Genomic DNA, 16,374 nt, shown 5'->3' with positions numbered 1-16,374 from the left:
AACGCACTCTACGTGGGGCTGCCTTTGAAGACTGGCCGGAAGCTTCAACTAGTCCAACGGTCGGCAGCCAGGTTGCTCATCAGAGCGACATACAGGGAACATACAACTCCTTTGTTACACCAACTCCACTGGCTACCGATCAGCTTCCGAGCACAATTCAAAGTGCTGGTTTTAACCTTTAAAGCCCTAAAATGTTCTGGCCCAGACTACCTGTCCGAACGTATCTCCTGCCACGAACCATCACGAAGTTTAAGATCTTCAGGAGAGGCCCTGCTCTCGATCCCATCACTATCACAAACGCGGTTGGTGGGGACGAGAGACAGAGCCTTCTCAGCAGTGGCCCCCCTGCCTATGGAATGCCCTCCCTAGAAATATCAGATTGGCCACCTCCCTCTTGTCTTTTAGAAGGAAAATCAAGACCTGGTTATGGGACCAAGTGTTGGATCAGTAAGCAGCAAGTGGAAGAAGATCACACAACTGATGGCAATGAATTGACCCGGACTGGTTTTTGGATTTCGATTTTAATGGATGTGTCTTAATTAATTAATTAGCTGTTAGGAATTGTGGGTGTTGAAGTCCAAAACACCTAAAGGGCTTAAGTGATAGGCTTAAGTGATAGAAGGAAGAGCTCCTAAGCTCAAACATACGGCCATCTTGGGCTTCACCCTTTGTCCTTTGAGCCACTCGTCCCTGCAATGCATCATTCCCACAACTCCACCTCAAAAGCCCCATGTTCAATGTCAATTTCCAGAATTTTCTACCTAAAGCCGTAATTGAGGGCTTCCTCTGAGGTCACCACTCCGATATCAACAGTCCGGTTCTTCCAGATCCGATTGTTAGTGAGCATCTGCAGTGGGAAAAGGAAACATAAATAAGCTGATTATTCTTCCAACAGATTGAGGGTTTAAAAAAAGGCTTAAATGAGTGCTTATTCCACCATCAGATCAACTGATGCTCAAGCTTCTGGAAGGAAGCAACACAGATTGAAAAATTGCAAAAATATTATTTTACTTAATTTAACAAAATACAAAGAAAAAGAGAGGCACACCAGAGTGTAAGAGACACAAATCAGGAACAATTCTGTGAGCCATTCAATGTCATAGAATAGAATCATAGAATCAAAGAGTTGGAAGAGACCTCATGGGCCATCCAGTCCAACCCCATTCTGCCAAGAAGCAGGAATATTGCATTCAAATCACCCCTGACAAATGGCCATCCAGCCTCCGCTTAAAAGCTTCCAAAGAAGGAGCCTCCACCACACTCTGGGGCAGAGAGTTCCACTGCTGAACGGCTCTCACAGTCAGGAAGTTCTTCCTAATGTTCAGATGGAATCTCCTCTCTTGTAGTTTGAAGCCATTGTTCCATTGCGTCCTAGTCTCCAAGGAAGCAGAAAACAAGCTTGCTCCCTCCTCCCTGTGGCTTCCTCTCACATATTTATACATGGCTACCATATCTCCTCTCATGTCAAAAACAAGATATCTTAACACAAGTTTTAATATGACATTAAAAAAACACAAAATATAAACCAGCCACAGATCCTTCCAGAGACCTGCAATTCATAGTTGGAGAATATTAAACATTCCTGCAACAGTTAAGAAAAGGCAATAGGTTTGATAAAAGGTCTAGGTCAGTGTTTCTCAACCTGAGGGTCGGGACTCCTGGAGGGGAGTGTCAGAGGGGTCACCAAAGACCATCACAAAAAACACTGTTTCTGTTGGCCATGGGGTTCTCTGTGGGGACGAGAGAGAGGGCCTTCTCGGTGGTGGCCCCCCGCCTCTGGAACACCATTCCAAGGGAAATTAATCTTATGGTTATGTCATTTTCTTAATCTTATGGTTATGTCGTTTTTACTTTGTATGTTTTGTGATGTTACCTGGGAACCGCTCTGAGTCCCCTTGGGGAGATAGAGCGGCATATAAATAAAGTTTTATTATTTATTATTAAGTTTGTCCCAATTCTATTGTTGGTGGAGTTCAGAATGCTCTTTGATTGTAGGTGAACTATAAATCCCAACAACTACAACTCCCAAGTCTCAAGGTCAATTTCCCCCAAACTCTACCAGTGTTTACATTTGGGCATATTAAGAATTCGTGCCAAGTTTGGTCCATATCCATCATTGTTTGAATCCACAGTGCTCTCTGGGATGTAGGTGAGCTACAAATCCCAAATTCAAGGTCAATGCCCACCAAACACTTCCAGTATTTTCTGTTAGTCATGGGAGTTCTGTGTGCCAAGTTTGGTTCAATTCCATTGTTGCTGGAGTTCAGAATGCGCTTTGATTGTAGGTGAACTATAAATCCCAACAACTACAACTCCCAAGTGTCAAGGTGAATTTCCCCCAAACACTACCAGTGTTTACATTTGGGCATATTAAGAATTCGTGCCAAGTTTGGTCCATATCTATCATTATTTGAGTCCACAGTGCTCTCTGGATGTAGGTGAGCTACAACTCCCAAATTCAAGGTCAGTGCCCACCAAACACTTCCAGTATTTTCTGTTAGTCATGGGAGTTCTGTGTGCCAGGTTTGGTTCAATTCCATCGTTGCTAGAGTTTAGAATATGCTTTGATTGTAGGTGAACTATAAATCCCAGCAACTACAACTCCCAAATGACAAAATCAACCCCCACCCCAACCACACCAGTACTCAAATTTGGGTGTATCAAATATGTGCCAAATTTGGTCCAGTGAATGAAAATACATCCTGCATATCAGATAGTTTATATTAAACTAGCCATCCCCCGCCACGCGTTGTGTGGCCCAGTCTGTGTATATGTGCTTTGTGTGTGTATATATTTGTGTATATATATATGTGTGTGGGTATATATTTCTGGATTTGTGTGTTTATATGTGTACATGCATATTGTGTATACATGTGTGCTTGTGTATATGCATATTTGTGTGTATATATGTATGTATATGGATATATGTATATATATATGTATATGTGTGCATGTGTATATGTATATATGTGTGTATCTATACGTATGTGTGTATATGTGTATATTTGTGTGTGTTTGTGCATATATATAATACATGTGTGCATGAATGTGTGCATGTGTATATGTATATGAATGTATGTGTTTCTGTATATATGGTGTATTTTTGGTTTTTTTTAATTCAGTTCTGCTGGGGTTTTGTGTGTGTGTGTGTGCGTGCTTAGGGATGATGGACACTCATTGGCTTGATAGGTGTCTTGTGTCCAAATTTGGTGTCAATTCGTCCAGTGGTTTTTGAGTTATGTTAATCCCACAAATGAACATTACATTTTTATTTATATAGATGTTATATTACTAATAATATTACAGTACTAGATGTCCCCTGCCACGCTTTGCTGTGGCCCACATGGAGGTTCTGTTTGGGAGGTTTGGCCCAATTTTATCATTGGTGGGGTTCAGAATGCTCTGTGATTGTAGGTGAACTATAAATCCCAGCAACCAAAACTCCCAAAGGTCAAGATTCTATTTTCCCCAAACTCCACCAGTGTTCACATTTGAGCATATTGAGTATTCGTGCCATGTTTGGTCCAGATACATCCTTGTTTGAGTCCACAATGATCTCTGGATGTAGGTGAACTACAACTCCAAAACCAAAGGACTCTGCCCACCCAGCCCTTCCAGTATTTTCTGCTGGTCATGGGAGAACTGTGTGCTAAGTTTGGTTCAATTCCATCGTTGGTGGGGTTCAGAATGTTCTTTGATTGTAGGTGAACTATAAATCCCAGCAACTACAACTTCCAAATGACAAAATCAGTTTTTTTGAGTGAAGGACATACATTGGGTTGTTAGGTGTCTTGTGTCCAAATTTGGTGTCAATTCCCCCAGTGGTTTTTGAGTTCTGTGAATACCGCAAACGAACATTACATTTTTATTTATATAGATAATGATATAGTACAATGTAATATATAATATTAATATTGTGCTATGACAATAATATTATATATTGTATTTACTTTTTACTTGTAAGCCGCTCTGAGTCCCCTTCGGGGTGAGAAGGGCAGCATATAAATGTCGTAAAGAAATAAGTAAATAAATATTTACATTTCAATTCATAACAGTCGCAAAATTACAGTTATGAAGTAGCATCAAAAATAATTTTATGGTTGGGGGTTTACCAGAACATGAAGAAGTGTATTAGGAAAGTTAAGAAACACTGATCTAGGTGATCTATATATATAAATTTGTTAGGGGCATCCAACGAGGAAACAAAACTCAAAAACCCCCCAACGAAACTTAACCAAAATTCCCATGCCCATAACACAACCCACAAGGTACAAACATATCTACTCAAAATGAAAAACAACACAACAACACACTCACAAAACGGCAAAATAACAAAACTCAAAAATCCCCCAATGAAACTTAACCAAAATCCCTGTGCCCATAACACAACCCACAAGGTACAAACATACCTACTCAAAATGAAAAACAACACAACAACACACTCACAAAACGGCAAAACAACAAAACTCAAAAATCCCCCAACGAAACTTAACTAAAATCCCCGTGCCCATAACACAACCCACAAGGTACAAACATATCTACTCAAAATGAAAAACAACACAGCAACACACTCACAAAACGGCAAAACAACAAAACTCAAAAATCCCCCAACGAAACTTAACTAAAATCCCCGTGCCCATAACACAACCCACAAGGTACAAACATATCTACTCAAAATTAAAAACAACACAACAACACACTCACAAAACGGCAAAACAACAAAACTCAAAAATCCCCCAACGAAACTTAACTAAAATCCCCGTGCCCATAACACAACCCACAAGGTACAAACATACCTACTCAAAATGAAAAACAACACAACAACACACTCACAAAATGGCAAAACAACAAAACTTAAAAATCCCCCAACGAAACTTAACTAAAATCCCCGTGCCCATAACACAACCCACAAGGTACAAACATATCTACTCAAAATGAAAAACAACACAACACACTCACAAAACGGCAAAACAACTGAGCATACAAAGTGCCCATAACACAACCCACAAGGTACAAACATATCTACTCAAAATGAAAAACAACACAACACACTCACAAAACGGCAAAACAACTGAGCATGCGCATTGGCGCCCAGCCGCAAGTTCCATCGCGCGTGCACATGGCCTTTCGGCCAACGTTCCCTCTGCGGAAACCATGCCCACTCCAAGCCCCGCCGCGCCGCTTCCCACACACACACACACCCTGCCGCACACACACATGCAACCCCACGCTCCATCACACCCCCCACCGCCGCACATACACGCAACCCCACTCCCCCCGCCGCCGCACACACACACGCAACCCCAGGCTCCATCACTCCCCCCGCCGCCGCACACACACACGCAACCCCACGCTCCATCACTCCCCTGCCCCAATCTTACCTCCTTTTACTTCACGCCACCTCCAAACCCCACCCCGCCCCTTCCCGCCCTGTCAAAATCTAGGTAAGACAGGAAGGAAGGAAAGAAGGAAGAAAGAGAAAGGGAGATAAAGAAAAAGGGGAAGGAAGGAAAGTTAGAGGAAGAAGAAAAGGAAAGAAAAGGAAAGATGGAAGGAAAGAAAAGAGAGACAGCAGAAGAGAAAGAAAAAGGGGGAAGGAAGGAAAGAGATAGAGAAAGAAGAGGAGAAGGAAAGATGGGAAGGAAGGAAGGAAGGAAGGAAGGAGGGAGGGAGGGAGGGAGGGAGGGAGGGAGGGAGGGAAAGAAGGAGAGAAAGAGGGAAGGTTGGCCACAGCAACACGTGGCGGGTAAAGGTTGTTATTTCTATGATTATTATGATGATGCTATTGTTCCTCTGAGACCCTTTTAGGGGGAATGGGAGAGGTGTCAGGTCCCAGAGGCAATGCATTGCATTATTGTTATTGTTATGATGGTGGTGAAATAAAAGGAAATAAAAAGTGAAAGAAGGAAGCAAACGGAGGGAAGAAAGGCAAAGGAAGAAAGGGGGAGGGAATGAAGGAAAGAGAGAAGGATGAAACCAAGTAGTGAAAGAAGGAAAGAAAGAAAGAGGTAGAGGAGGAAGAAAGGAGAGAAAGGGGGAGGAAAAGGGGGAAGGAATAGGTAGGGACCTGTCTTTCATAATAGTCCAGATATCTACCTCAACTTTGATAAGTTTTACTATAGGCCACAGCAACGCGTGGCAGGGCACAGCTAGTTATTTTTAAATTTCCTGATGTTATTTATTTATTTATTTATTTGCTGCATTTGTTAACCGCCGCTCTCAGCCCTAGGGCGACTCGCGGCGGTGTACAACATATAAAAAACATATTTTACAATTAACTACAATGACAAAAACAACATATCACTAATACACTATCATCTAATTACACTAAGATAATCCGCTTCGTCTTATCATAGAATCATAACCAATCTCATAGTCTATATTCCGTTCCAGTTGTCATTTCCAGTTACTGTAGTATTTAGTTAAATGCCTTCTCGAATAGCCATGTCTTCAGGCTCTTCCGGAAGGACATAAGGGAGGGCGCCTGTCTGATGTCAACAGGGAGGGTGTTCCACAGCTGGGGGGCCACCACTGAGAAGGCCCTCTCCCTCGTCCCCGCCAGACGTGCCTGTGAGGCAGGCGGGATCGAGAGAAGGGCCTCCCCAGACGATCTCAAGGTCCTCGTGGGCTCATAGGCCGAGATGCGGTCCGAAAGGTATTTTGGGCCGGAACCGTTTAGGGCTTTGTAGGCCAACACCAGCACCTTAAATTGGGCCCGGTAGCAGATCGGCAGCCAGTGGAGCTGGAACAACAAGGGCGTTGTATGCTCCCTGCGTCCTGCTCCTGTTAGTAACATGGCTGCCGCGCGCTGGACTAGCTGAAGCTTCCGGGCCGTCTTCAAGGGCAGCCCCACGTAGAGAGCGTTGCAGTAGTCAAGGCGGGATGTGACCAGAGCGTGTACCACCGTGGCCAAGTCAGACTTCCCAAGGTACGGGCGCAGCTGGCGCACGAGCCTAAGCTGTGCAAATGCTCCCCTGGTCACCGCTGAAACCTGGGGATCCAGGCTCAACGATGAATCCAGGATCACACCCAAGCTGCGAACCTGCGCCTTCAAGGGGAGTGCGACCCCATCCAGCACAGGCTGTAACCCTATACCCTGTTCGGCCTTGCGACTGACCAGGAGTACCTCTGTCTTGTGTGGATTCAATTTCAATTTGTTCGCCCTCATCCAGACCGTTACAGCGGCCAGGCACCGGTTCAGGACCTCGACAGCCTCCTTAGTAGCAGGTGGGAAGGAGTGACAGAGTTGGACATCATCTGCGTACAGATGACACCGCACCCCGAAACTCCGGATGATCTCACCCAGCGGCTTCATGTAGATGTTAAACAGCATGGGGGACAGTATAGAGCCCTGAGGAACCCCACAGGTCAAAGGCTGTGGTGTTGAACAGGAGTCCCCCAATAACACCTTCTGGGTACGACCCTCCAGAAATGACTGGAGCCACTGCAAAGCAGTGCCCGCAAGACCCATTTCCGCAAGGCGCCCCAGAAGAATACCGTGGTCGACGGTATCGAAGGCCGCTGAGAGGTCCAGGAGCACCAACAGGGACACACTCCCCCTGTCTAGCTCCCGGCGCAGATCATCCACTAAGGCGACCAAGACCGTCTCGGTACCATGTCCCGGTCTGAAACCAGACTGTGCTGGATCCAGATAATCCGTGTCTCTCAACAATACCTGGAGTTGTGAGGCCACCACGCTTTCCATGACTTTGCCCAAAAAGGGGAGATTGGAAACAGGCCGAAAGTTGTCAAATTTAGTGGGGTCCAATGATGGTTTCTTCAACAGCGGTTTTATAATAGCCTGTTTTAGGCTCGCTGGAATTTTGCCTTCCCGAAGGGAGGCATTAACCACCACCGTTACCCACTCAGCCAACAACAACAACAACAACAACAACAACATTTTAATTTATTATCCGCCTCTCCTTTGATTTCAAAATGTGAGAGAGTCTTACCTCTTCCACCTCGTCTATCCGGATGGAGAAATTTTTCACAAACTCATAGATATCGTCCATCAAACCCAAAGGCATGTCCTGAGTTTTGACGGAAAAAGAAAGGCAAGATGATCACAAGTTGAAAACATGGCATCCCAAGAGTGCAATTCTTCTCTCAACCTTTTCATATACATTTTGGTCTCCATATTTCTTATCCTCCTTGTTGCCCTTTTCTGAAGCTGTTCCAACTTGGTTATTTCCTCCATTTGAGGCCTGTCTGGCACAAAACTGGCAAGATGAATACTTCACTTAAAAACTATGATTGTCTTCATGCAGCCTAAAATGCATCTGCCTTCGTTGCTGCAGCATCACACTATTGGGACAAGATCAATGTATGAACCTTAATCCCTTTTCACATGTTTAACCTCAGCAGACTGAAAGCCAAAACCAAAGTTACAACAACATCTGTTACAGAACTCCAGTATGCTGATGACAACGTTGTCTGTGTGCATTCAGAAGAAGATCTACAAGCCACTTTAAACACCTTCGCAGAAGAATACAAGAAGCTCGGCCTGTCATTTAACATTGAGAAAACTAAAGTGCTGTTCCAGCAGTCACCAGCCAACCCATTTCCAATGTCAGAGATACAACTTAATGGTGTAACATTAGAAAGGGTTGACCATTTTCGCTACCTTGGCAGCCACCTCTCCACCAAAGTCAACATCAATACCGAAATACAACACCGCCTGAGCTCTGCGAGTGCAGCATTTTCCCGAATGAAGCAGAGAGTGTTTGAGGACCGGGACATCCGTAGGGATACCAAGGTGCTTGTCTATAAAGCTATTGTCCTCCCAACCCTTCTACATGCCTGCGAAACGTGGACTGTCTACAGACGTCACATGCAACTCCTGGAACAATTCCATTAGCGCTGCCTCCGGAAAATACTGCAAATCTCTTGGGAAGACAGGTGGACAAATGTCAGCGTGCTGGAAGAAGCAAAGACCACCAGCATTGAAGCGATGGTCCTCCGCCATCAACTCCGCTGGACCAGCCACGTTGTCCGGATGCCCGACCACCGTCTCCCAAAGCAGTTGCTCTACTCCGAACTCATGAACGGAAAATGGAATGTTGGTGGGCAAGAAAAGAGACTGAAAGATGGGCTCAAAGCCAACCTTAAAATCTCTGGCATAGACACTGAGAACTGGGAAGCCCTGGCCCTTGAGCGCTCCAGCTGGAGGTCAGCTGTGACCAGCAGTTCTGTAGAATTTGAAGAGGCATGAATGGAGAGTGAAACAGATAAATGTGCCAAGAGGAAGGCGCGTCAATGTTGCAACCCAGAGCAGGAAACAAGACCCTAAGACCCCAATCCACCACACTTGACTGTGAGAAAAAACAATCCCTTTTTATTGATGAAAAATGGTTACAAAATAGAGGATAATGCAAAGTCGAGAAGCCACAGTAAAAATCAGCAATCAGAAATCCATGAACTAGATCAAAAACCAAAAGCAACACTGTGAAATCCTGGAACCTGTTAGCAATCCACTAACTGTACTTGGAGCACTAGAAGCCTCTTGGGATGAAGGCCACGGGAAACAGGAGATCTGCTACGGTAATGCCTCAGTCTAAAACGATGCCTGATCTAAAGAGTCAACCCGGCGGGAGGCACTTAAAGCCGAGGAAACTGTTTCGTGACACGCCTCCAGGCTTTGAAGCCCTTGTTTCTTTTTCTTTTAATCTGGTTGACCTTCGCAGACTCTGCGATTCACTCCTGTTTTTCCAAATCTGTCCTCTTCTATCCTGTGAGGTGTTAGCTTCTCTGGAGAGCTATCACCACTTGGCTCTGAAACATTCTCATGAGAATGTGTACTTTCACTTTCCAAGCCCTCCAAGCCTGCAGGAGTTTCTTCTACACTGACCTCAGAATCAACATTTTCATTAGCATCAGAAAATACATTTTCAGTAGCATCAGGAAATACAATCAGAGAATCAGGTTCAGGTTCAGGTTCACACCCAGGCTGAACCCCAACGGTCAAGCCAACCCTGACCGAGACCGCCTTCCACCTGGAAACCAATGCCCTCACTGTGGGAGAAGATGCAGATCAAGAATAGGGCTCCACAGTCACCTACGGACCCACCCCCAGGACACTGATCCTGGAAGACTATCCTACTCGGCCAACGAGGGATCGCTTAAGTAAGTTTCACATGTACTGGTGCTGAGCTGTGTCCCCCATCCCATTGGTGATTGCTCATTCAGCACGTCATGTTGTGGCTCAGACAGAGGAAGATGAGGATATTGGGGTTTCAAAGTCCAACCGAATTGGTGGATGGTTCTTTCAATGAGGGAAATGAGGAGATTTCAGAGAAAGATTCTATCTGTCAGACGGGGACTGAAAGTGGAACTGTTTTGGAGTCCAGCAGACAAGGAGCTTAGCAACCTCTGATATAGGTTTGGCAGACCAAGATAGCTTGTCTGAGGGAACAGCTGGGCTAGACAAGGATATTGGGCTTGATCTTAGGGAGAAAAACATCAAGCTCAAGAAATCTAAAAGACCCTGTGAGAAAGAAGCGCAGAGAAAGTTTCACAAGCCAGAAAGTCAAGGTCAAAGAAATGCCTTCATGTTTTGCAGGCCTTAAATTAGAAAGCATCGCATTGAGAATTCAGATCAGGCAACGCTGTGTAATAACAAAGATATCAAGTCCTGCTTCCAGTTCATATTTTTAGTCTAAGTTCCTGGAAGTTTTGATTCATGTTTTAAGAAGTTCTTATAGCCTCGGTTTTGGATTCGTGTTCATGTTTTGAATCTATGTTAAAGTTTTGGTGTATAGCTCTATGTTTACATATGGCAGATAGGGAAGAATAAGTACAGACAGTGTAGCAACAGCAGAGATAGGATTCATTTGCATATGTGAAGCCGATTGGTCATATGCAGATTAGTTTAGGCCCAGGATTTGAAAAGGCTGCTAGGCCAAAATGACAGTTGGGGAGAGCAGAGCTGAACATTCCAAAGGGTCGGAGCCAAGGTTCTGAAAGAGGCAGTTAGAGTGAGGGAGTTTGAAAATGACAGTTAGGAATCTGTGTGTGAAGAGGAGAGTTGTTTTTTGAGTGCCTGATAGAAATAAGCAGTTATGAAGATGTGTTAAAGACTTCTGATATAGAGAAGCAGTTAGTTAAATAGAGCTCGAGTTTTAAGGAACATAAAGAAGGCTAGTGTTGCCTTAGTTCAGAATATAATTCAGCCAAGAGTGTGTAAAGCAAGTAACATGTTTGTGAATGTTTATTCACTGATAGTTTATTCAGAAAAGTTAACCAAGTAAATGAAACTGACTGTAAGCCTCAAGATTGCAACAAAACACAAATGTAACCACAAGCGTTGGAGCCAGAAGTTATAAATAAACGGTGTTACTTTGTTATACACAAGAGTGCTTAATTGCCTGTGACATAAAGTACAAAGGTTTAACAGCACACAGAAAGTCCGTGCCAATATAAAAGAAGAAACTGAATCAGTATAAGGCAGCAAAGAGGTTTTTAAAGAGGAAATCGTCTCTCTCCCTCGCCTCAGGAGCCTTCTTACCTGATGGACCCCTCCTGGACGGACATAAGCAGCATGCATCCGAGCGCCAGAAACACGCTCGTAGAATTCAAACATCTACGGGAAGAAAAAGATCAAAGAGAAAGGAAATATTTTAGCACACTGCTTCTTCTTGGTTAGGGAGTAATTTCACAAGACTGCGATTATTCTATGTGGATAGGGTCTACCATTTTTGCAGATCTAGACAGGCAAAACACAACACAGTATACAATATCCTATTTCCATGCATCGCTACCTGTGCACACCACGTCTCCGTACCTTTTCTCTTTCCTCAAACATCCAGAAGAAGGGCGTCATGGCCCCGATATCCAGGGCGTGCGTGGTGATGGCCATGATGTGGTTCAAAATACGTGTGATTTCACCAAAGAGAACTGGCAAGAAAATTGGCAAGGAATACAGTGAGCTCTCACACTGACTTTTTACACCTGCAATATATGCTTAAGAGATACATTTATTACTTGTTTACTCCATTTATATTCCGCCCATATCAGCCCGAAGGCGACTCAGGGCGGCGAACAAGTCGGCACAATTCGATGCCATATATGGTTGGGGGTCACCATAACATGGGAATTTCTCAAGAGTGAAATACTCAAGGCGCAATTGCAAAGAGAAAAAATAGGACAAGTGCAAAGAAGCCAGAATGGATGTCCAAAGAACTTCTAACTGTGCTAAGACACAAAAGAGACATGCACAAGAAGTGGAAAAAGGGAGAAATCACCAAAGAAGAATTCAAACAAATTGCCAACAAATTTCTGATGGTTTTTGGCGACCCCGCTGACACCTCCTCATGACCCCCTCAGGGGTCCCGACCCCAAGGTTGAGAAACACTGATTTAGGACTTTAAAGGCTAAAGCCAGCACTTTGAATTGTGCCCGGTAGCAAACTGGCAGCCAGTGGAGCTGGCCCAACAGAGGAGTTGTGCGCTTCCTGAGTGCAGCTCCTGTTAACAACCTGGCTGCTGTCCGTTGGACCAATTGAAGCTTCCGAACAGTCTTCAAAGGCAACCCCACGTAGAGAGCGTTGCAGTAGTCTATACGGGATGTAACTGGAGCATGGACTACCATGGCCAAGTCAGACTGAGATATTGAGATATATGTATTAGTGAGGCTCAGCTTCTTCAGTGATGACAACTTGTTCACCCACCTCGGATCCATTGAGCTCTCAGGGGCGGACGGATATTGAGCAGCTTCTCCACTGCTAAGGAATAGGCCTGTTCATTACACATCATGGAGACATAATCCAGCCGGTCAAAATACGGCAGAGCCTAAAGCAGAAAAGGTTAGTTTAATAGAGAGGAAAACATGACCAAAAATCATCTGCAAGTGGTACGACGTTTTATGATTTAATAAAATAACAAAACACTATATAAATAAAAATGTAATTTTCGTTTGTTGGATTAACAGAACTCAAAAACCACTGGACGAATTGCTGCCAAATTTGGCCACAAGACACCTACTAACCCAAGAAGTGACCATCACTCAAAAAAATGATTTTGTCACTTGGGAGTTGTAGTTACTGGGATTTATAGTTCACCTACAATCAAAGAGCATCCTGAACTCCACCGACAATGGAATTGAACCGAACTTGGCACACAGAACTCCAATGACCAACAGAAAATACTGGAATGGTTTGGTGGGCATTGACCTTGAGTTTGGGAGTTGTAGTTCACCCACATCCAGAGAGCACTGTGGACTCAAACAATGGTGGATCTGAACCAAACTTGGCACAAATACTCCATATGCCCAAATATGAATATAGATAGAGTTTGGGGGAAATAGATCTTGAGATTTGGGAGTTGTAGTTATTGGGATTTATAGTTCACCTACAATCAAAGAGCATTCTGAACCCCAACAACAGAATTAGAGCAAACTTCCCACACAGAACCCCCATGACCAACAGAAAATACTTAAGGCCATCCAGTCCAACTCCCTTCACCAGGGCAAGAAAAAGTAATCAAAGCCCTCCTGACAAAGAGCCATTTAGCCATAGATATAGATAGATATGATTGACACACATAGAAATATAGTATCCTTGATTTGAAAGGGACCCTGAAAGAAGGACAATTATATGTTGTATCTTGCAGAGTAGGCAAACCAGACACTCTCCACATCAACATTGACAAAGAAACAACAAGAAATACATATAAAGCATAAAGACATTACATAGATTAGAAACCAACACTTTCTGATTACTTTATTTTCCAGATCACCAGACTGGGCCACAGCAATGCGTGGTAGGGGATGGCTAGTAACTTTATAAAAGTCAAAGTATATATCTATGTGTGTATGTTGGCAGGTTGGTTAGTCCCTCAAATGCTTCTACACGGCTTGATGGATCTGGACCATCAACCAGTATATTCCGCCCTTCTCATCCCGAAGGGGACTCAGGGCGGATCACAGAACACATATACGGCAATCATTCAATGCCATTAAACAGACAGGACAGAGGAGGGTGAGTAAAATGATCAAGGGTCTGGGGAACAAGCCCTAGGAGGAGCGGCTTAAGGAGCTGGGCATGTTTAGCCTGAAGAAGAGAAGGATGAGAGGAGACATGATAGCCATGTATAAATGTATAAACACAATAACAACACAGCAAAATACATACAACATATGAGTACTCTATAATTGAGTTCGGAGTATAATTGAGTACTTGGGAGTACCAATGGCTGATACCAAATGAGTAATTGAGTACCAATGGCTGATACCAAATGAGAGACTCCCCTCTGGGCGCACAGAAAACTGGGTGACTTAGAAGGTGCTGAACAGACTGCGCTCTGGCACCATGAGATGCAGAGCCAACCTTGAGAAAGGGGCCACAAAGTGGAGTCCACGACATGCGAGTGTGGAGAAGAGCGAACCACTGACCACCTGCTGGAATGCAACCTGAGCCCTGCCACATGCACAATGGAGGGCCTTCTTATAGTAACACCAGAGGCACTCCAAGTGGTCAGCTACTGGTCAAAGGACATTTCATCAATAACCAAGCTTGCAAACTTTGTGTTTTGTTTGTTAAAAAATGCAATACAACTGTTTGGCTTGCTCCTGACACGATAAATAAATAAATAAATAAATTATTATTATTATTATTATTATTATTATTATTAACTTCACAAAACCACCCAGCAATGTTACCTGGAGATAGGTCTTATACTCTATCAGTTTCTCTGTGCCCCGATGAAGCAAGCCAATGTGAGGGTCGCACTTCTTCACACTCTCCCCGCTGAGCTCCATCACCAAGCGCAAGACGCCATGCGCAGCAGGATGCTGCGGCCCAAAATTGATGGTCAGGTTGGACACTGGCTTCTCCAAGGGAGGGTCTTTGTCTGTTTGGGGCAGAAGAGAAAAGGCGAGTCAAGCTGCTTGAAAGGAACGCAGGGAAAAGAGAATCTGGGAAAGTTATAATTCTGGATTTAAACACTAAGGATCACCTACTGGCCTTAGGGGTACAAAACCTTGCATGTAAATATTAACCAATTAAGCAAATCCCAGATAACAAAACTAGACGACCCAAAGTTCAGGTCGTCCTAGTCCAATTTGTCAGGGCAGTTTTCTCTGTAATTTAGACTAGCCACGCGTTGGTGTGGCCTAGTCTGTGTATATGTGTTTTGTGTGTGTATATATGTGTGTATGTGTGTATATATCTGTGTATATATGTGTATTTGTATATATATGTGAGTGTATATATTTGTGCATTTGTGTGTTTATATGTGTAGATGCATACTGTGTATATATGTGTATATATTTGTGTATATGTGTGTGTTTGCTTATATATGTGTGTGTGTGTGTATTTGTGTTTATATGTGTACAGGCATATTGTGTATATGTGTGTGTGTATATATATGTGTGTGTGTGTTGTAACTCAGCGTCCTGGCAGTGAACCTACTAGTGGGTGTAGGAGGAGAAGGAGCGATGCAGAGTTGGAGGAGGAACAGCGTCAGCTGAAACGCATTTGGGATGTTATCATGGCGCCCAGTGATTCTGAGGACTTTGCAGGGTTTGGACCCAAAGACTTAGAGGAAGTGGATTACAGGGGAGTTAAACGTTTTGCCAGTGAGACTGACAGTGATGAAGAAGTAATGAGCAAACACCTTAAAGACGTAGCTGACAATTGCAGTTCGGATGAACAGGGATCCAATAATGGGGATATGGAAGAGGGGCTGGACTGGACTTGGGTTAGGGAAATTCAGGACATATGCACACAGCCCACGTCTAGTGATGAATTTGAGGGGTTTCATGATACATGGCAGGCAGGTACTTCTTGGGAGGATTCTGGACAAGATCAACGTTGGCAGTGCTGGCGAGGTAATGAGGCCACAGCTGAGGATAATGATCCAGGTGTAAGTAATGAGAGCCAATCCAGCAATAGCGACTGCTGATAAAATGAGGGCTTTGGGATGGGTACTTTTGCAGAGGACAAAGTGTTGTATCGGATGTTTTGTGCTGCCTTACCTCCGTTTGGGTCCTGGGAATACAGCTATCGTGTCTTTGTGTGCCTCGACTCTGGATTGGACTACGTGAGTGACTTCGTCTTGCCCCTCACTACGGAACGTTTCTGGACCACGCCATTTGCCTTCTGGACTTGGTTTGCTGCCTCTCTCCGTGTTTGACCTAGGACTGTTTGACTACGCTATTGCCATCGCCAGTTTTGCTCCTGTTTTCCTTTTTGAGAAACTGAGTTCTGGGATATCCCGGCTTTTCCTCCCCGTTTGTTTACCTGCTTGAAGGCTTTTGTGTTGCTAATCAGTACTGCAGTTTAAGTGCTGTTAGCCTTGTTAAAGACCTATTAAAGACTTTGTTAACCCCTTACTAGCTGTGTTGGACAATCTTTGGGGTCTGGGTCACGACAGTGTCTGT

At 44.1% G+C, this 16,374-nt stretch overlaps 1 protein-coding gene across 1 annotated transcript in view; it reads right to left on the bottom strand.

Annotated features, from left to right (window-relative positions):
• Window positions 1–16,374, bottom strand: part of NDUFS2 (NADH:ubiquinone oxidoreductase core subunit S2) — a 36,861-nt gene that overhangs the window by 13,533 nt on the left and 6,954 nt on the right. The window contains exons 3-8 of the mRNA XM_067472454.1: window positions 14,653–14,843; window positions 12,665–12,785; window positions 11,780–11,892; window positions 11,504–11,578; window positions 7,953–8,030; window positions 762–847 (exon numbers count right to left, since the gene is read on the bottom strand). Coding sequence (XP_067328555.1) covers window positions 762–847; window positions 7,953–8,030; window positions 11,504–11,578; window positions 11,780–11,892; window positions 12,665–12,785; window positions 14,653–14,843 — 664 coding nt within the window. The remainder of the gene's footprint in view (window positions 1–761; window positions 848–7,952; window positions 8,031–11,503; window positions 11,579–11,779; window positions 11,893–12,664; window positions 12,786–14,652; window positions 14,844–16,374) is intronic.

The sequence above is a fragment of the Anolis sagrei genome, chromosome 12 (assembly GCF_037176765.1).
Source record: "Anolis sagrei isolate rAnoSag1 chromosome 12, rAnoSag1.mat, whole genome shotgun sequence".
NCBI lineage: Eukaryota > Metazoa > Chordata > Lepidosauria > Squamata > Dactyloidae > Anolis > Anolis sagrei.
The sequence above is the reverse complement of the archived record's forward strand: the minus strand, read 5'-3'. Positions and strand labels throughout refer to the sequence as shown.